Source organism: Myotis lucifugus, unplaced genomic scaffold (genome assembly GCF_000147115.1).
Source record: "Myotis lucifugus unplaced genomic scaffold, Myoluc2.0 scaffold_328, whole genome shotgun sequence".
Classification (NCBI taxonomy): Eukaryota; Metazoa; Chordata; class Mammalia; order Chiroptera; family Vespertilionidae; genus Myotis; species Myotis lucifugus.
This window is the reverse complement of record NW_005871376.1, coordinates 282,385-303,145: the sequence shown is the minus strand read 5'-3', so window position 1 is coordinate 303,145 and position 20,761 is coordinate 282,385. Positions and strand designations below refer to the sequence as shown.

Sequence of the window (20,761 nt, the reverse complement as noted above, 5' to 3'; positions counted from 1 at the left end):
CAGGTCAGGGGCGGGCGGTGGACCTTCAAGGTAGGCCTGAGTCACCAAGGCCATTAACCCGTAAAGGCCCCCACCCCGCAGCAGATGACCCACTGACCTGGACAGACAGCGAGCCCACAATGACCTTCTCGTCCATCACGGGCACCTTGCCGTCCAGCTCGCTGCTGCAGTGCTGAGGAATCATGTGGTCCAGGTCCCCATTCTGCAGCTTTTCCGTCACCCCTTCCTCCTGGTCCTTCTTAGAAGGAAGCGTCTCGGAGGCATAATGGCTATGTCCGTGATGCTGGAGGGACCACAAGGAGTGGTGAGGGCGACACTCACCAAGACCATAAAGCTTCCTGGGACCTGCTCTGAGTCAAAGCTCCGAGCACGGGGAAGACCCCATTCCCACCATCAGAAAAATCACAAGCAGGCAACACCCACAGAAACCCAGCCTGTTAGAGAGCGGAACCAAGGTGAACGCAAGGGCCTGGCACAGGACAGATACCGAAGCAGTGACCGCAGGGCCCACACTCATTCCAGAGAAGCAGCGCTGCTCAAAATATTTAGAGCTTCCCCTTTGCAATGGCTAATTTTATTCAATTCAGCAACTATCTGGGGAATAACTACATAGCGGCACCAAAGGTATCTTTCTGGATCTATACTATAATAATCAGCCTTATTTCTTTGCGGTCATACTTCATACACAGTGCATGTCCATTTCCAGCCCCTCCTTCGTCTCCTAAAGGTATAAAGGTATGTGAAGGAAATCATTTAGAATAAAGCCAAGGGAATAAACTACAGCCTAGTCAAAGGCACACAGGCCAGACCTGGTTTCTGGTCTGCCCGTGCCACCTGCTATTATCCTCATGAGGCGAAAGGGGTGTCCACTCATGAAACTTGTGGGCTCTGCTGCCCCCTCCCCACCCCAGGCCACTGCAGGGGTGCCGAGGACCCACCACCGCGACACACAGCATTCCGGAGACAGATGCTTGCCCCGGGAGCACCTCTTTTACCAACAACTGGGCCTCACCTCATTTTTCTGCTTAAGGAGCATTTTCAAGATCTTCTCTGTGAAAAAGAAAAGATAGAAACCCCCAAACACCACTGCAGACTTGGAGACGTAATCATCCTTCAGAGGGTCGAAACCAAAGGCCTGTGGACCCAAACAAAGAAAACAAGTTTGAGAAAATAAGCACTCTCCACTGGTCCCCTCTCATCGCTTACCTACTTCCCTGGTTGTGTGAAGGGGACAAGCGCACTGGGACAGCTGGCGTCTATCCGTCCCTCTCCAGCGGAAGCTAATTCCTGATGTTTCCCGACTGTCCCGTCGCCAGGCCTCCTAGGTTCTCTCTAGCTTATTTTCTGATGCAACAGACAGATCATCCTCAGAATAGTACTGTCAGGCAGAACAGCCTGGAGACAGTTTTCTGCTTTTAATGAGGGCTCTGCCCCCATTTCTCCATTTGCTAGACTCTACCTGCGAATCCCGTATGTAAAGAGAAGACATTTGTGTTCACTTTCATCGCTATCTCATGCCCCTGCATGATCTGCCCGTAAACACCAAGGGAGGTGGTGTAATTACACTTTCTAAGATGGGAAATCCATTCCCCAGTTAAATAGCAAGAATTGCGGCAGCTTCCTGACCACAGATCTCCCAGTGACCACAAGGCCGACAAAGCAGACTGTGTTGCTGCACGTGTCAATTTTGGGGGTTCTATTTTGAGTTCTTTCTGGAAACTCTGCTCATTTTGGGGGGTGGAATCCATTGGGGAGTGGACAGGAGTAGAAATCAAGAGAATTCCTTTCTCGAGGATGCCCTGGCCTGCAGCGGGGCCTTGGGAAGGAGTCTGGTGACCTGCTCCTCAGTTTTCTGACCAGTAACTGCCCCTTTAAGGGAATAAATTCCCTCCTTCTCATGAAGGGGAGAATAAACTCCAGCCTTTTCATGAATGGGTCCATGGTAAAAGTGATTCTAAGTACCAGGAACTCTGGGCTGCCTAAACAGTAGCTGTTTTCCTTTCTGCTTTTAAGGGACAAAATGCAATCTCTGCCCAGTTATTAGTTTTCTAAGCGACATAAAGGTCAAGTTCTAGAGTGGAAAGAACACATTTGGATCGACTTTCCAGGACAGTCACATCATCTTAAGTAAAAAGAGGCAATAACGTTCCCCACAGAAGCCAGGACGCTGGCAGAGGACAGAGCACGGCTCCAGGGACCACGAGCCTGGCTTCTGGGCCAGGGGCTCGGTCCGGGTCAGGTTCCTCAGCTGGAAAACGAGTAAGACATTACTCGTTCTCTAGATATTTCAGAGTTTATCTAAGGATCAACTGAGAAAACACAGAACTACATCTCGGAAAACAAAAGGTTAGGAGAAGCGTGTGGCGTCATCTCTGTGCTCCCCGGCCCTGTCCAGGCCTGTCAGGCCACCCGGGGTGAAATGCCTGTGCTGCCGTCATCAGCGGGTCTACAGCTGATGACTCCCAACCAGATGAAGCTTCTCCGGGGCCACTGCCAAACCCGTCTGAGCTCCCTCCTCCTTGTGGAGGGTTTTCTCACTAACCTGGGCCACGGGGCAAAGGCGCCTTCGCTGCACGTGACACCAGACTTTCTATCTGGATTACTACCTTTGCCTCAAAATGCCCTACGGAGGACGGATCTTTTTATTGTGACCTATGCATTCTGTTGAATATCTGTTGTGCGCTAGAGCCATAAATTAGGAGCTGTCAGTGATCTAACTACTCTACATCTTTTCACCAACAGTCAGCACTTCCGAGGCATCAGGCACCTGACAAATATTAAGTCATAGAACCCTCGTGACATCATCATCAAGTCAGGCCTGTTGTTTTCCCCATTTCACATAATGAGGGAATAGGACAGAGGTTAAGTGACGTGCCAGAAGTCACACGACTTGTCAACAGTGAAGCTGGATTGGAACCCAGCTCTTAAACCTGTGCTACATTGCCTACCCTAGCTCTGCCCAGGCTTAGCTTCACCTTCCTGAAGGAAAGCACCTCCTTTCTCTGCCTTCCATCGAACTGGAGGGTCCTCCCACGGTGCCCGATGTCCCCAGGAGACGGTGTGCTCCTGGGTGAGGGGCCCTGGCTCGCCATACCTCAGGGATGAGCTGGAAGAGGGCGTTGGAGTAGAGGGTGCCAATCGCCAGAGCTATGAAGTAGAGCAGCAGCCTCTTGTAAAAGGTCTTCTTCATGAAGGGCACCACAATGGCCCCCAGCAGGGAGCACAGGGAGATGATGGTCACGCAGAGGAGACCATATCCCCACACTGCCATTGGGGGCGAGCCAGGCCCACCCAGGACAGGGAGAAGGGCGAGCACCCCATGGCATGACAATACCATTTAGGGGGGGAAAGGTGGAGGGAGTGGGGCAGCAACAAGGAAGGTTTTGGTGGGTATTAACAAAGGCAACAAAAAGGAAAATCAGAGAGACAAGTAGGGAGGGAGAGAGAAATAGAAAATCTGTTAGTGATTCAAGTCTGATGCAATTTCCTTTAATTAATTCAGAAGAAATGAAGAGGAATTCAAGATGGCCTTGGAACTCTGTGGCCCCTGTCCCCACTGCCTTTGCTGGCCAGGTCGCACCTGCCAGCTGGTGTGACTGGCACAGGGGGTTGCCACCTCGGCGTACAGCCATGGTATGTGCAGGTCTACCCAGAAGCTGCCACGGCAGACACTGGACCCAAGGCTCTCTTTAATAGGAAACAAGAGCATCTGGAAAGAAACTGATGACCGTGCTTCCACCACATTGCTTTGTGCACCCGACCCATACTGCACAGGCACGTGCACCGACACCCGGGCTCGGTCTGTGGGCACAAGATACAACCCAGTGCAGGGCCGAGCAATGGAGACGAGTAAGGCCCAATGCCCGTGAATTCCAGATTCTTAATTTGTTTTCCTTTGCTTTGAAAGGGCTCCAGTGTGGAGAACAGAGTTCCAAGATCACCCTGCACAGCAAACATTTCCTCTACCATTTCACCCTGCACAGCAAACATTTCCTCTACCATTTCCCAGCGTCACACACTCCAGTGTGGACAAAACTGGGCCAGATGCGGCACTCTCCTGTGAGCCACAGGGCTGGAGTGTGTACAATTACTCTATTTCCATTCAACAGGTAACCAGGCATTTCATGAACATAATTATTAAAAAATTAATACATTTTATTTCTGGAGCTGAAAAAAATAGCCCAAGATGAGGCCTTCCCTGTGAAGTGCTTCGTGGGAATTTTGAGACAAACCTGAGATGGTTTAACTTAAACCAGATTTTTCTCCCATTGCTAAGAAGGAACAGATAAGGTCTGGGCACTGCATTTGGTACCTCTCCTGGCTGAGAGTCTTCTGACTGAGAAAGGCTGGGCGGCCCCTGACACAGGTTCTTTAAGAAAGACCATCCCCCTTGCCCTAGCTGGCATGGCTCAGTGGATAGAGCGTCAACCTACGGACTGAAGTGTCCCAGGTTTGATTCCGGCCAAGGGCACATGCCTGGGTTGTGGGCTCGATCCCCAGTAGGGGGCGTGCAAGAGGCAGCTGATCAATGATTCTCTCTGAAGAGAATCATCATCATTGATGTTTCTATCTCTCTCTCCTTCTCCCTTCCTCTCTGAAATCTAGAAATATATTTTTAAAAAATTTAAAAAAGAAAAGAAAGACCATCCCCCAAGGAGGTCCCCGCATAATCACCTTTCCTGCCTGAGCTGACAAGTGGGGCAGACTGTCAACCTGGGTCTTATTTCTTTCAGCTCCTCAGTGGTCACAATTAAAAAACAAAATTAAACATTTCCAAACAGTCAGGTAAGGGCACCAGGAAGCCAGTCCTAGAGAAAGTCAAGATGCAAGGCAGGAAGGATGGAGGGCCCCTTCTCCTTTATCTTGTCATTTTCATTTCGTTTGTTTGGGTGGAAAGCCTTTGTTCTACGTTTGGCTCTCTGCTACAAATTGTGGCCTGCTTTAAAAAAAAAAAAAAAGGATTGCTCACCTTTTAGGCCAGTTCTACTTATTAGCTGGTAACCTCTTACTTCTGCCTCGTTCCAGATGGATAATCCCTTGGTGGCCACCCCTGAGCACTGTGAGGGCCTCTACTTAGAACAGAGCGCCAAGGGCATGGATGGAGACCACCGGCTGCAACTTTCCTTTTGAGCCCTGTAACTGGGCTTAGGAAAGGCACTGAGGCAGGAGGCCCAGACCCCCCATAGGAGGGCAAATGCTAAGCGCCTTGCACCTGACATCCCCTCAGGGGGCCAGAGTACACCTGGGTGCCCAGGAATGAGAGAAAGCCCTTGAGATCCAAAGTCAGACTCATTTGTGTCCCTTGATGTGAGGGAGAAGTTAATTTGTCAGGGGGCAGCTGTCAGGTGCCTGGGAACACAGGACGGGGGGCAGGATGGGGAGGGGCAGGCTCGGCGGACTCCCAGGAAAGAGGACGCGCACGTTCTGTTCTACTGCACCTCTGGGATGAGCTGGAAGAGCGCGTTAGAGAACAGCGTTCCAATGGACAGGGCGATGAAGTAAGTGAGCACACGGCTGAAAAACGCTTTCTCCATGCAGGGCAGGACGAGGGCTCCCAGGAGAGAGGCCAGGTTAATCAGTGAGACACTGAGGAAACCAAAGCCCCACACTGTGGAGGAACAAGAACAGATGAGGGCCTCCATTACTGAGAGTGGGTGCTCCTGCTGCCTGGGCAGCCCCCCTGAATCCAGCTGTGGTCAGGGCACACAGAAATGCACCAACCCAGCAGTAGGTATTTGCTGAGTCCGTCTCTTGTTGGGTGCTGCGGAGAAGCCTCAACAAATACTGCACAGTTGCTGTCCAGAAGCAGCTTACCTTTCAGATGGAGGCAGGTGAAAACATGAAAGACTAAGAGTTTTCAAGAACGATAGCAGGAAAGAATGAGGCATGACACAGGGAGCCTGTTCTGGGTATCAGTGTGGGCAGCACACACCAGCATGACGGCACTTCAGAAGGGCTATCTGGGCCTGCGGGAGTCATGTGCACTCACAGACCACGGTGAGTCCCCTGAGGCGGGAGCAGGGGTCCTGGGCCGGGGCGGGAGAAGGATGGGAGGGGCTGACGACAGACCTTGTAAGGTCTGAAATGCTAAATGAAAAGCCCAGGTGTTGGCTCCCTTGTAGTTTCATGAAAACTAAAGTGGCAAAGTGGCCATAAAAAGCAATCCATGGTTGGGCTGGTCCAAAGAACCCAACACTAAACAATGCACTGGCCACACTGGCCCATCTGACCACGTGCACTACCAGCTCTGTAGGTGCAAGGATACCAGGATCACCGTCACTCCCATTCACCCCTCCTGACGTGGATAAGCTGGTCACCAGTTACACACTGAGCAAGCAGCACTCTCGGTCAGCAGAGGTCCACGTGAAGACAAGCATGGGGGCCAGGCCTGCCTGTTCCAGCTCACCTTCCACTGTGCTCGGCCTCCCCTCCTCCGTCTGCTCGTTCTCCTCGTTCTCCTGGTTCTCAGAGGAGCAGGCCTGGGAGTCCAACTGCTGGAGGATGGTGGGGCAGAAGTCCTGGAACTCACTCCGCCCGATCTGCGACTGGCTGCTGAGGTTGTGGGCAGCAAAGAGGGCTCCAGAACTGAAGCACTGAAACACAGGCGAAGGGCAGAGAGCCTTAGAACCAGTCACACCTTGCTCCAGGCAGTGACCGACTCAGCCTTCCAAGAAAGAATTGTCCAAATATCACTGATTCTGTAAGACTAATCTACAGGGGCGGGAGCAAGGGGGTCCTTCAACTAGAAAAACTGGTAAGTTATCTTAGAGATCAGCCATCGGGTTTATACATATACATACCCCACATACAACATCTGTAAGGGCCGCCCAGAGATTCTGGAAGAAACTGAATTCCAATCATTCTTACCAGGATGTGCTTTCTAGAAAACATGAGCCTATGTGTACACCTTAAGATACAGATTGAACCCGATAGCAAATCTGGCTGCACATCACAATAGCCCAGGGAACTATCCTATTAAAATGCAGATTCCAGATTCTTCTCCAGAGCTACTGAGCATGGGGGGGGGGGGGGGGGCGGGCGGGCGGCCAGTAGTCAGTGGCCATTGGCCATGAACTCTCCATCCCCTTGGGAGGCAGCAGGGGAGTCGTTCTCACACACTGTTCCTATGAAACACGGCAGTTTTCCTTCTCGTTATACTTCATACATGTCAGTCTTTATCTGAGTTTGGATTTACGTGGGTCTATCTCTAGAATCAGCCTTGTGGGTGTGTGGACAAGGGAGTTTCTGGGCCTTCAAAGCTGAGGATTCCACTGACCCCAAGACACTGCTGCTGTGCCGGGAAGCCTCTGGGGTCAGGCTGCATCAGCCCCGACAGCGGCCTCCTCACCACCGCAGACACTCACCACGCCCCTGTGGTTCTGTGTCCAGGCCACATGGGCCCCTGATCTCTCCTTCAAGGCGAAGCTCCAGGACACCTCCCCTCAAACCTGCCTGGACTGTTCTAGCGCACACTCATCTCCCAGTCTCATTCTTTAATCGTACAAGGACTGTCCAATCCACAGCATTTAATGCTTCATGTCAATATCAGCTAACTTTGTTCTCATTGGCTGAGTTCCCCATCTTGATAATAAACCCCTAAACATGACTCATTTTGTTAGGGGCAGGAGGGAGAGAGAGAATAGTGGGGACTAGCTATAGTTATAAGAACTATTCATCATGTTCTGTTAACCATGATTTGTTCTCATTTAAGAAAGCACATTCTGACCTGACTGGAAATTTTATGCCCCTGGACCTGGGAGTTAACCCTGCATTCATTCTCCTTGCCTATCATCATGGAAAGATTAACAACCCTGCTGCCAAGAGAAACAATGGAGTCCTGGAGGTGCCCGCCCTTTGCAACCCCCAAACCCTCTACCCCAGCTGCTTTCCCTGTGATCTGTAACCATTATACCCATTCTTATTCCTTTTGCCTACTTCCCCATGTAATCTTTGTCCTTCTACCCAATATAAGCAGCTGGCTTATGGGGGTAGGAGGTTAGAGCAGATTTTTGTGGATGACCTACTGCTCTCCCATGGTGGCTGCTTAACTGGCTCAAGTAGTGACAGGCAGTCTGGACCCATTCGTTGTCCCGTTTCAATTTTTCTCTATTTCTCACAACACTCAGCATAGGAAACAAAATAGATATAAAGTAATTGCTGGCTGACTTCTACCTGGCTGCCTCAAATAGCCTTAGATTCAGATTAGCCAAGATGATATGGCAGAAAGAACAGAGAGCCAGAAGCCAAAGACCTGGGCCTTAGTCCCATCCCTCCAGGATTTCACTATGGGACCCTCAGTGTTCTGTCCCATAGACTAAAGATTTTCCATCTGCACCTAGAGGTGCCGCGAGGCTCAACTAGGCGAGAGGATGCAGGGCTTTGTAATCTACACACTCTGTTGGAAATGCTAGCTGTCTTGGGAGCTCCAGCAGTTCCGGGTGATCTAAGTGCAGCTGCAAGGAAGAGTCAGGAGGGCTGAGAACCCCATTTCCTGCTACCCTTTGGTAATGGCTTCAAAACACCCATGCAGGTGGGAAGGCAGCACAGCTGGAGATTCAGACTTGCTGACGCAGGCAGCGGGAAGAGCTGGCTTCTGCTGTGTCATCAAGGTTTGCCTACCCCAAACCCCTGTTCCAGCAGCTCAGCTCCTGTGCCTGACTGGACTGTGAGCCCTGAGAGCAGAGTGCTGAGCAGAGCAGGGAGCCTTACCGTGGACAGGTTCCTCTGTCCCTGTAGGGGCTGGGTGACATTGGCCTGGCCCACTCCCACATGCAGGTGGTTGAGCAGGGCCTTTAGCTGCTGCAGGGTGAGGCTGTCACCCTCCCCGTAGCGATGCATGAGGTCCTGCAGGAAAGAGGCGGCACTGATGGCTGGCGTCCCCGTGGACACAGCATGCGTTTCAGGAGCAGCTGTCCATAAGCTGAGTAGGGTCAGCAGGAAGCAGCCAGGGTGTAGCAGCTTCATGGTGATAAGTAAATCTGCAAGAGCAAAAAGGCAGGTGAGGGTGAGGCTTAAAAAACCTACCTCTCAGCCCCGGTCAGGTAGCTCAGTTAGAGCACCATCCTGAGATGCCAAGATTGTGGGTTGGATCCCCGTTGAAGGCACATACAAAAACCAACCAATGAATGCATAAATAAGGGGAACAACAAACTGATGTTTCTCTCTGTTCCTTCCTCCCCCACCCCCTCTAGAGTCAATAAATAAATAAGTACAATTTTAAAGTCCTTATCTTTTAAAGATACAGAAATAATCATGGATTAAATAGTATCTGGGATTTGCTTCCACATAATTAAGGAGGAGTACTGGCATGGGAGTATAGATGAGACAAGATGGGACATGAGTTGGTCATTGCTGAACCTGAGTGATGTGTAGATGGCAACTCATTATACTATTCAGTCTACTTTTGTATATGTTTGAAATTCTCCAAAATAAAAACCTAAAAAATTAATACTACCACTAAAATAAGAAAAAACAGACTGGGAAAATTACACACCATCAAACATGGCGAAGGTTTACTTCTATCCTACCTAAATTAGGGACACACATGGAAAATATGCAGTCTCTCTGGTTTGTTAAGAGTACAAATGGAAACGATGGATAATGCTACTGCAACTTATTAAAATAGCAACACAGATTTTTAAAAAATATATAAAACCAAATGTTAGTGAGGCTGAACAACCACAGAAGATGCGGCTGGTGGCTATAAAATAATGTGACTCTTGAAAAGCTATGATAATAGAAGTATTTAAATCCTCTGAATCTGTAATTCTACTTCCAGAATTTACAGTCACAGAGCAATTCAAAAACAAAAGGCTACAGGCAGAAAGATGTGTTAGGGTGAAATTTAACATTAAGAAGAAGAACAATTATGTAGCAGAGTTAAGAACTGAGAAGGAACAAAGAAAAATGAAAGCTTTAAGACAGTAGGACAAACGATTTTTCATTTGTTAAATCATTTCCCTTAGTACAGTTATAATTTAATTAGCAAAATAAACATCAGGAAGGGAAAAGGAGGCTCCTACTTAATCCAGACCGAGGACGCAGTCACGGCAGTTGTTTCCACGCCTCCCTAACCATGAGGCCTCGCTGTGGGTCACCACACCTCCAGCCCCTGCTTGCGACAGAGGAACTACACAGCAGAGTGGTTCTGTGGTGGGCAGTTAGACAGACATGAGCAGAGCAAGGACGATGGGCCAGGTACAAAAGGTCACCTGGGTGGAAACTTCCAGATGCTTAGCAAGGGACAACCAATTGTAGGGTGGGACCTGCCCCGTAGGGTGACCTTTCTTCCCCTAGCATATTTGCTGGTCATGCGGTTTGGACCCCCTGACCTTTCCTCCCTAGAGATAACATCTAGACCTCAGTCATATTTTAGCTCCAGGCCCAGATAAGCAACAGAACCAGCCACAGCTGTCCTCAGGACCAGCTGCATTGGATAATGACCCCCTGCCCTGGTGCAGGCCAATCAGTGGAGACAACAACCCTGAAAGGACACCCCTGGAAAACTGCTGAATATGCTATTGAGATCTTCCCCTGGGACCTCCCCTAAAATCTCCAACCTTAAAGCCCTTAGGACAGAGGACCCAGTCCCTCTCTCCCTGTCCCTGTCCCTTCCTTGCCCCAGGCAAGTTACCATTAGCTTCCTCACTCCCAAGCTCCAAGGGCCCTTCCTTTACCTCTGTAACTTGTTTCCTAAGCCCTTTTCTTCTAGGAATTACTTTTTCTACCTCTGTGATTTTATAAATAAATATTCTCTTACAGTTTGGGTCTTGGCTCTGAATTTTTTCCTAGCCAGAACCAAACTACCAAGGTTGCAGAACCAAAGTTAGGTCTGACCCCACTGGTCAGACACCTAGTGCCGTTCTGGCCGCCTACAACAGCTCAGAGCAGGCCTGTTTGCATCCCGGATCTGCCCCTTACCGGCTGTGTGATCTCCGGTGAGGTATTAACCAGCGTCAACATTCTAGAATCACCCAGACCAGCGATGGCCTTTGGTGTCAGAAAGACCTAGCTTGAATTCCCGCAATACTGCTTACCCAGAGTGACCTTGGCCAAGTTACTTTGGCTTCTCTCCACACTTTGGTTCTCTCATCTATAAACTTGGTAGCGCTCATTGGATTACTGTGAAGATTTACTGCAATGAGCTATGATAAGTCTACTGAGTGCATGGGCTTTAGAAAGCACTCAATAAAGTGTGGCTATTACTTTAAGACTTATAATTAGCAGAGTTCCTCTACTTTGACTGCTTCTCAGCCCAGATACTGAGCTGCTAACAGAAATATCCCTTTGGCTGACTTTATTTATTCCAGGCCTGTGGCGCGCACATCACACAAGTCCCTGACCGCAAGCACATCTGGGACATTCCAGGCGGTATGGGGCATACACAGAATCTGAGGCACAAAGCATCACTCTTTATGGAATATACTTCGAGTCACACAAACGAATGGATTGGGTATCACAAAAACCATGCTTCGTAAAAGTGTTACTTTGAGACTAACAACTCTCAAATCTCCACCAAGTACCAAAAGTTAAATTATGCTGTGCAGGGTGGATCTTAGCCCAAAATGGCTAAACCCCATTGTACAAAGAAAGCTGTTCTCCGCCTGACCACACCCATCTGTCTAAGGGTCGACTTGCACTGTCAAAATGAAGAGCTGCGTGGACTGAGGAGAGGCAGACAGGCAGAGAGGCAGCTAGCGCTACCCGTGTGCACCTTGCTCTGCACTGATATTCATGATTCCTGTAAGAGAATCGGGACACTTACACTAAATGAGGAGACGGGTTCAGAGATTGGGAAACGTGATCCATAGCCAGCAAACAGAGCAGTGAAGCCAGAAACTAAATTTTTCATGAAAGGAAGCCAGGTCTGAATGACACTAAAGCCAGGGCACTCTTAACCACTATCCCTGCTGGATAGAGACACAAAAATACACACCCTGGCTCCCATGAGGACCCACAAAATCCTGCATCCCCTGGGCAGACGGGCCCCGGTTCCTATCAGCCCAGGAAGCACCGGTGTAGAGGAGCCCCCAGATACGCCTCAGCAGCTGGCCTGTATTTTAGGGCTCCTTCTATAGAACCACTTCAACAAAAACAGCTGTTCTACTTCAGCTATAATTCTCAAATTTATCTGTAGCAACTTCAAAACATCAGAAAAAAACAAATATAAAAATCTCTTCAAGCATGAATTTTAGCTCTACCTGGATTGGTATTCATGTCAAGGTCAGCATTTATTAAGTATTGGTTCTTCACTGACCCAGTGGCCATGGCAGCCTGGAGCGGGTGAGTAGATTCAGCAAGTGGAGCCTTCCTGCCTGGCCAACACTCTGACGTAGCCCACCCCCCAGAGCCTAGTAACAATGGGAGGGTAGTAAGAAGTCCTGGTCCAGGCACCTGGGAGTTGCTTCAAATCCAAGTGACCCTGGACTTCTGCCAGACACGAGAAGGGGAGCTTTCCGCTCCAATGCAGATTTTTCTTCCCTTTACCTACAAGTTATTCTTAGAAAAAAGGTTTCTAAAAAGAAAGAAGAGAGGCCAAACACACACACAGCTCTTGGTATAGCTGGATGGTGCAGTTGGGCAAGTCCTTGCCGTGTGGCCCCAGCTGCAGGAGGAAGCCGGGTCTACTAAGGCCATGGAAACGGGCGGGCCGGTGGGCTGCAGTCCTCCCAAGGAGCTGAGCCCACTGCCCTCAAGGACACCTTCCAGGAATGGTAAGAAGAGCATGTGGGACAGGGCATCAAAGGAAGTTGGAGAGCCCTAACTGGTGTGGCTCAGTGGATAGAGCGTCGGCCTGTGGACTGAAGGGTCCCAGATTCGATTCTGGTCAAGGGCATGGACCGTGGTTGCGGGCACATCCCCAGTAGGGGGCGTGCAGGAGGCAGCTGATCGATGTTTCTCAGCGATGTTTCTGACTCTCTATCCCTCTCCCTTCCTCTCTGTAAAAAAATATATTTAAAAAAAAGGAAGTTGGAGAGACAAAGGCTTGAGGGTGCCGTTGGCTCAGAAGACCAGGCTCTCCCACTAAAGAGAAGCTGCAGTCTCCCCACTCCTTTGTTCACTTGGCTTGGGTTCAAAAAAGTCAATTATTTTAGTGCCTTAGCTCAATCTCCAAGGCGCTAGACCCAATCCTTGGGGGGCTGGGGGAATGAAAGACCTATGAGGAAGCCCGACCGACCCTCTGTGGAACTTCAGAGGTGCCCTTACCATCTCGGAGGCTCCTAAATCAGAACTGCACCGGCCCGTCACCTTCACTTGGTCCAGAAATGTCTCATCTTAGAAGCCGCACTCTGTCCTGTGGACATACCTGACTGCTGGATTCACCATGCTATATTCTTTCTATGCCCACCTCCCCTCTCAGAGGGGAACAAACATTTACTTCTCTTTGGGGTGACAAAGTAGTGACATGCCATGATGCTTGGTCCAGAGGGTGGACATTGATGTGAGTAGAACAGGCAGCAGAGACCAGTGGGGCCGGGAGCTGCTAGGCCTCAAAACATCCACTCCCTTCCCTGACCACCAGCTGACTAGCTAGTCCACTATTCTCAGATTCCTCTGGGGCCAGGAATGACATGTGGAAGGTAAGATCAAATGCTCCAGAGACAGCCCGGCTGGTGTAGTTCAATGGTTGAGCATCGACCTATGAACCAGGAGGTCATGATTCCATTCCCTGTCAGGACAGGTGCTGGGGTTGTGGGCTTGATCCCCAGCAGGGGGCATGCAGGAAGCAGCTGATCAATGATTCTCTCTCATCATTGATATTTCTATCTCTCCCTATCCCTTCCTCTCTGAAATCAATAAAAACGTGTTTAAAAAAATTTTTTTAATGCTCCAGAGACAAACTTGGCCAAGGCATAACTGTTTCCAAGGCCAACTGGTAAACCACAGAAAACGGGTAAGACATGTGTTTGAAATCCTACCCAATATGTTGAGTTGGTGCCCCCTCAAAGTATGGGCTATGTGGGAGCACAATAAATTACAATGCTAGAACTTTTCAGCTGCGGTCTCAGGCGGCTGGGGTAGCAATCCATGCAAGGGCAGTCTGAATTGGGTCTTTTCATAGCACTTTATATAAAATTGAGAAAAGGCTGGCTGCTACACCAAATAATGACCCTGGGGGCTGGAGGGGTGGATGAGGGGTTGTAGTGAGCACGTGGGAGGAAGGGGATGCTGTAGTGATATGAATGATGTTCCCAGAGTGCTGGTCCCACTTCTGACTGGCCTCAGTGAATCATCCTGAGCTTCCCCTCAACTGTCTTCATCCCTACCTGAAATCCCAAGAACATAGAAGAGGTGTGTAGTTACCCCACTGGCGTGGCTCAGTGGTTCAGTGTCAACCTATGAACCAGGAGGTCACAGTTCGATTCCTGATCAGGGTACATGCCCGGTTGTGGACTCAATCCCCAGTAGAGGGCGAGCAGGAGGAAGCTGATCAATTATTCTCTCATCATTGGTATTTCTCTCTCTCTCCCTTCCTCTTAGAAATCAATAAAAATATATATGTGTGTGTGTGTGTGTGTGTATACACTGAGTGGCCAGATTATTATGACCATCTGACGTTTTTGTAGGCAAATTAGCTATAATTTCCCACTGAGGTTGCTAAAGGGCCAGGTCATTATAAACGTCTAAATAGTACAACATATCTAAGTATCGTTGCTAATCAAGTTCATCCTATCATGTTGATGGTATATCCCAATGGAGATGGCTTCTTTCAACAAGACAATATGCCATGCCACGGTGCTTGTATTGTGCAGGAGTGGTTTTAAGAACATGAGGGAGACTTTACCTTGCTTAGGTGGCCCCCACAATCACCAGATCTCAATTGAGCATTTGTGGGACGAAGTTCAAAGAGCCATCAGGCAGCTGGTTCCACAACCATCAAATCTCACAGAACTGGACAGTGCTATTCATCAGGCATGGTGTCAGATTCCTCACATCACCTTTCAACATCTCGTGGAGTCAATGCCAAGAAGAATCGCCGCAGTATTGAAGGCAAAAGGTGGCCCAACGAAGTACTGATGGGGTGGTCATAATAATCTGGCCGGTCATAATAATCTGGCCACTCAGTGTATATATTTTTTTCTTTTTAAAGAGGTGTCTAGTTCTTTTACTTCCTCTCAGGACAGACAGCTGATGTCTCTGAGACACCTGTGGCCTCCTCACATTCCTCCAGGGCTGGGAGCATCAATGGCACAACCAACTACTACAAGGCAGCTCCTACCTCTCTGGGGTTCTCTCCCACCAACAGCTCCTACCCCTCTGGGGTTCTCTCCCACCAACAGCTCATCTCTGCAGACCGTCAAGTAGACTGGCCTTTCTACAGTCCCACCCCACCCCATCAGAGGGCTGGGAATTGTCAACCTAACAGGACCATCTCCCCAGTGGACATTCACAAAGGCCGATGGCTCTGACTGAGTCCAGGGGCAACATTCCTGAGCCTCCCTGGGGAGACATCAAAAATCCCTGAAACCTGCAGGCAACGGACACAGCCAGGCCTCGGGTGGAGGTGGAGGTCCTGAGGAATCAAAAATCCCGCACTCACCTGGTTCGGTTCAGGGGGTGATACTAACTAGGGCAGCACCAACTTTGGCAACAGAAGGCCCATGGGCTTGGTGTGAGAAGTCCAATTTGCAGCGACTCCACGCAACTCACTGACCTCACCAGGTTTGTTTCCTCACTTTGGAAAGAGGAAAACAAACCCTCGGGTTTATGAGTAAGGAAGTTAAAGAATGTTGAAACACTATATAAAAATAAAGATTTCTGAGGTAAGATGGAGAATTGAAATGGCATCAAAAATTTCCTTCCCCTGATAATTAACATTTGAGTAAAAAAAAAAAAAAAAAAAAAAAAGCAAGCCAGAAAAAGTCACCAAGAGCAGCCAAACAAGGAGATGGGCAAACTCTGATAAAACCATAGGCGAGGAAAGGAATGTGGAGGCATCCCTCACAGCTCATCTCCTAGCCTCCTTGCCGGGCCCAGGCCTGAAGCCACGGCGATGAAAGCAGACCAGGAGAATTCTAACTTCTCCCAAATGTGAGGAGGGGGGAGATGGACAATTGCCAATTTTCCCCCCTCAATATAGGGAGTACTGTGGAAAGCTGCTGGGAAAAACACCAAATAGGTGAAATTCAAAGAACAATGGGCTGACTCCCTGAGGGAAAGCAGGGCTCTGAGGCACATAATGAATTGAGGGAAAAGTGAGTATTCCTCCCTCTCCAAGAGAAACGGAACACGCCCCCTAAATAAGTGGGCTGAGCCACACCACGGGGGCTGTTACCCAAATCCCAGAACAGAAGACACTCCATCTCCCCTCCTCACACCCACAGTCCTCGTTCATCCAGGCTACAAAACAGGTCACAAATTCCCAGCTCTCAGCACTGCCTTGGTGGGATGGAGTCAAATCTACCTCAACGTGCTGGGAAAAAAGCCATGTCTTATTTTAGAGCCAACAGAGCCAGAGAGCACCAGCATGAACATGAAGAGAAACAGCAGGCCAACGCTGCAAAAGACAAAGGTGCCAACTGAAAGTGCGACCTAACTCCCCACGACTGCCTCACAGTGCAGAGTAACTTAATCAGAATGTGATGCAATACACAGCTCACGCATGAGATAAAAGGAGGTGCAGGCTACTCAAAAACAAAACAGTAGCCCTGAAGAATAAATTATAATGAACAGATCAAAATTCTGTCAGGAATTTCAAAGGAAAATACTGACAGAGGAAGGTTTGAGATCATCACAGTGGACGCAGAAGTTTAAGACAAATTGAAACAAATACAGTCATGTGCGGCTTAACGACAGACATACATTCTGAGAAACGTGTCATTAGGCAATTTCGTCACTGTGAACATCACAGAATGTACTAGTACTTACACAAACCTACATGGTATAGGCTACTGCTCTGTAGGGGAGGAAAAATAATTTTGGGAGAAACCCAGTTAAACTGGAGTAACTCACCCAAATAGCTGAAGCCACCACCTTAAATACCACCTTCAGGTGAAGACAGAAGAATATGTTGGAGCCCTGGCTGGGTTGCTCAGTTAGTTAGCGTCATCCCGATACGCCAAGGTTGCAGGTTGGCTCCCCAGCCAGGGCACATACAAGAAACAACCAATGAATGCATAATTAAGTGGAACAGCAAATTGATGTTTCTCTCTCTCTCTCAAATAGATAAAAAATAAAAAAAAATAAAAAAAGATGTTGGGGGTGGGGGAGTCAATTATGGGAGTTGCCAGGCAGAGCAGAGTAAACCAGGGTAGGGTTGCTGTTAAGCAGACGCAGACGCCTTCTGCACTGATAAGAGTTTCTGGAGATAAGATCATCCCCCTCTTCCGGGTACAGCGAGGGAGGCACCCTTACAAATAAGGGGCTCCCTTACAAGTGTGACTGTCCTTTACAAAAGGTAACTTCTACTTGGTTTTCAGAGCTTTTCACATGTGTGCTGCTCCTTAAATTAACCAGCCTAAAATAATCCTTGTGCCAAAGAGACATATTTTGGGGTGACAAATCCTCTTCCCCTCCAGCTCCTAGGCTGCAAACCACACAGCATGCTATTGTCCTGAACACTGTAAGCAATTGCACTGCAACGTCACGATGGCTACAACAGGAACTTTTCAGCTTATAATCTTAGGGAAGTGTTGTCATATATGCAGTCATGCACTGAACGTAATGTCGTTATGGGGCATATGACTGTAACAAGATCAGCATAGGGGTAGTTAATTGGTGTTCCTGGAATAGAGACCCCGAGGATGGAATAGAGGGTACATTTCAAGATAAATACAAGATTTCCCTGAAACGAAAAGAAAAAAACCAGGATCTGAAGATTTAAATAATACATTGTATTCCACAAAAATGTGATGCAGACAGAATGCTCAACACAGACAGACAGTTCAGTTAAGCTACTGAACTGTAAGAGACCTTTTCAGGCATCCAGAGGAAACATTTTTTTTTGCACCAAAATATTTTATTACAAAAATTGTTAAACATACTAAACTTATTTTAAGTGGCAGAAAATTCAGGCTGCCCTCATCTTCCTCATAGCAACATTCAGTATCACAAGAAAATGCAACAATGTTTACACAATTCTAAGAGAAAAGAAAATATGAACCACGGATATTATTCTCAACCAACATGAAATGCAGCTAAGTAATACATTTTTAAAAAGGAGCCCAGGAATGCAGAAACCATGATAAGATGACTGATGGTAAGCAATAAACCCTTTAAATAAGAAATAATAAAAAAAAAACTATGGGGCCTTGGCTGGTGTGGCTGTTGGTTGAGTGTAGTCCCATGGACCAAAAGGTCGATGGTTCGCTTCCCAGTCACGGCACATGCCCAGGTTGGGGGCTCACTCCCCAGTTAGGGTGCGTGCGGAAGGCGACGTGCAAAGTTACACTCTTTCACACCCATGTTCCCCCCCTCTCTCCCTCTCCCTTCTCTCTCTAGAATCAATAAAAACATATTTTAAACAATTTTTTAAAAACAACTATGGGGCCGAACCGGTTTGGCTCAGTGGATAGAGCGTCGGTCTGTGGACTGAAAGGTCCCAGGTTCGATTCCGGTCAAGGGCATGTACCTGGGTTGCGGGCACATCCCCAGTAGGAGATGTGCAGGAGGCAGCTGATTGATGTTTCTCTCTCATCGATGTTTCTAACTATCTCTCTCTCTTCCTCTCTGTAAAAAATCAATAAAATATATTTAAAAAAAAAAAAAAAAACAACTATGGGGATTATGGTTATAGGAAAGAACCTAAATGTTATAAAAATGAACAATTTAATAATATAATAAAAACAAAAGAAGGGAAGAAAGGAAATGAGAAAAAAATGTGAAAATGGGAATGTCTTCATTTTTCATGGCAAAGTGTCAATCAATAGTGTTTAAAATGGAAACAAGTAATTATAGCGATGACTCACAAGGTCTTATTTTTCTTAAATATCTTTTTATTCATTTTAGAGAGAGAGGAAGGGAGAGGGAGAGAAACACAGAATAGCTGCTTCATGCCCCCTACTGGGAACCGAGCCTGCAATCAGGGCATGTACCCCAACCAGGAATCAAACCAGCGACCCTTCAGTGAACGGGGCGACACTGGCCATGGCACAAGGTCTTTTTTTTCCCCCCCTAACCTTAGTGGGGTCTTTGAGGAAATAACCTCTCTTATGAAAAACACATTTCTTTAAAGCTTAATAATTCCTTTAATTTTGCTATGGTTTTTGTATCTACCTTTCTACAGCTGTTTGTGAGTATGCTTGGAAGATTATCTGCAGGAATGTCCACCTAATATTAGTGATATTTCTGAGTGATGAAATTTTGGAGTGTTTTGGTTAGTATTTTTTTTTTTTTATCTCAAATCACTGATGTGTCCCAATGGGTGGTGGGGGTACGGCATTATAAAAAAAACATGGTTGACTATTTTTATAATCAAGGAGGTAGGGAGAATTTTCTAAATATGGTACAAAACCTAGACATGGGAAAAGCAATAACTAACACAGTTAAAAACAAAAACTGCCAAGTGTTCTACAAATATTAGTATATTCCCAGTATTGCTGGTCAACCAATGATGCAGCCATCGCTGCAAGTCCCAGCTGACCCAGGAGAACCAGCAGTCTCACAGCTCCAGCCCAGGGCTCGTCACGATCGCCCTACAGGCTCTCTGGAGTCCAAAGGGCTTTGAGAAAAACTACCCACCCTGTGGACCTCCACACCCCGCTAATGAGCATGGTCGGGAGGCCACTCTCCTCCCAGACAGGCTACAACCCCTCCCAAGCACAGTGCAAATATTACAGCTTAAAAGCCAGGCCAAGCAGCCCAGGATTCAATGGGCCCTTTCTCTTCCTGCCTCCTTTGGCCTCCCACCTAGCCGCTCTCCAGCATACCCTAAAAGGACGTGCTCTCTTCTCCCAGGGCCCACCCTCAGAACCTCAGACTCAAGCTTTGGCCCAGTCAATGGCCGCCCAGGGTGGGAGATTTCGGGGGCAGCACAGGAGGGCTGCCAGGGGGAGGGGGCAGGGGTGCCTAGAGACAGCAGCTCACTTACTCTCCTCATGAAACCTCATGTTGCTGGGAGGGATAGGATGAGAAAACATTAAAAAAAAAAATTAGTGGTGACCCAGAAGCAGGGAACAAAATTAGAACCAGCAGCCTGCTGCTCACTGACCAATATTTACTGAGCTCCCCGCTGCGTGTATCAGTGCCTGTGAGAGGGAGGGCAGACACTGGAGTCAGCCCAGGGCAGCGGCACAGACAGCAGGATGGCTGATTTAGCCACATGCTGAGCCCCAAGTGAGGACATAGGAGACAGAGGGAGTGCATTTGCCCGGCTGCACTGTTCCAGCCGGAGCCTGGGCTTGACAAAGCAAAGAAGTCTTCCAAAACTAACTGCCTGCGTCAGGCAGCCCAGTGAGCAGTAGCCAGCCAAATACCCCACCCACAGCCCTCCCTCTGCCAGAGGCATGGCAAGAATCACCCTGATTCTCATCATTCATCCATCAACATTTCCCAGACACTCAGTTGCAAAATTCTGACCTGCTGTCCTTGTAAGTCCACTCCTGTTTGTCAGCCACGGGGCCCAGCATGTGGCTTAGGAATCTTGGTACTGTGCACATCTACCACTTACATCACCCATTTGAAGCAAACTCCCTGGCTTGTTATTCAGGGTCAAATTAATAAGCAAAACATATGGTCTAGTCACTAAATCATGAGAGAGTATGGCAAGTTGGGCAGCCCTGGGTCAAATGAGGGGCCTGCCACTAACTTACCATGTGACCCC

General features: G+C 48.4%; 1 protein-coding gene across 1 annotated transcript in view; it reads right to left on the bottom strand.

The window, feature by feature from the left end:
* SLC39A14 (solute carrier family 39 member 14) overlaps window positions 1-20,761 on the bottom strand; it is a 47,766-nt gene that overhangs the window by 7,726 nt on the left and 19,279 nt on the right. The window contains 5 exon segments of the mRNA XM_023764295.1: window positions 98-283; window positions 1,013-1,135; window positions 3,095-3,264; window positions 6,407-6,593; window positions 8,710-8,978. Of these exon segments, the coding sequence (XP_023620063.1) occupies window positions 98-283; window positions 1,013-1,135; window positions 3,095-3,264; window positions 6,407-6,593; window positions 8,710-8,964 (921 nt within the window). The 5' untranslated portion in view covers window positions 8,965-8,978.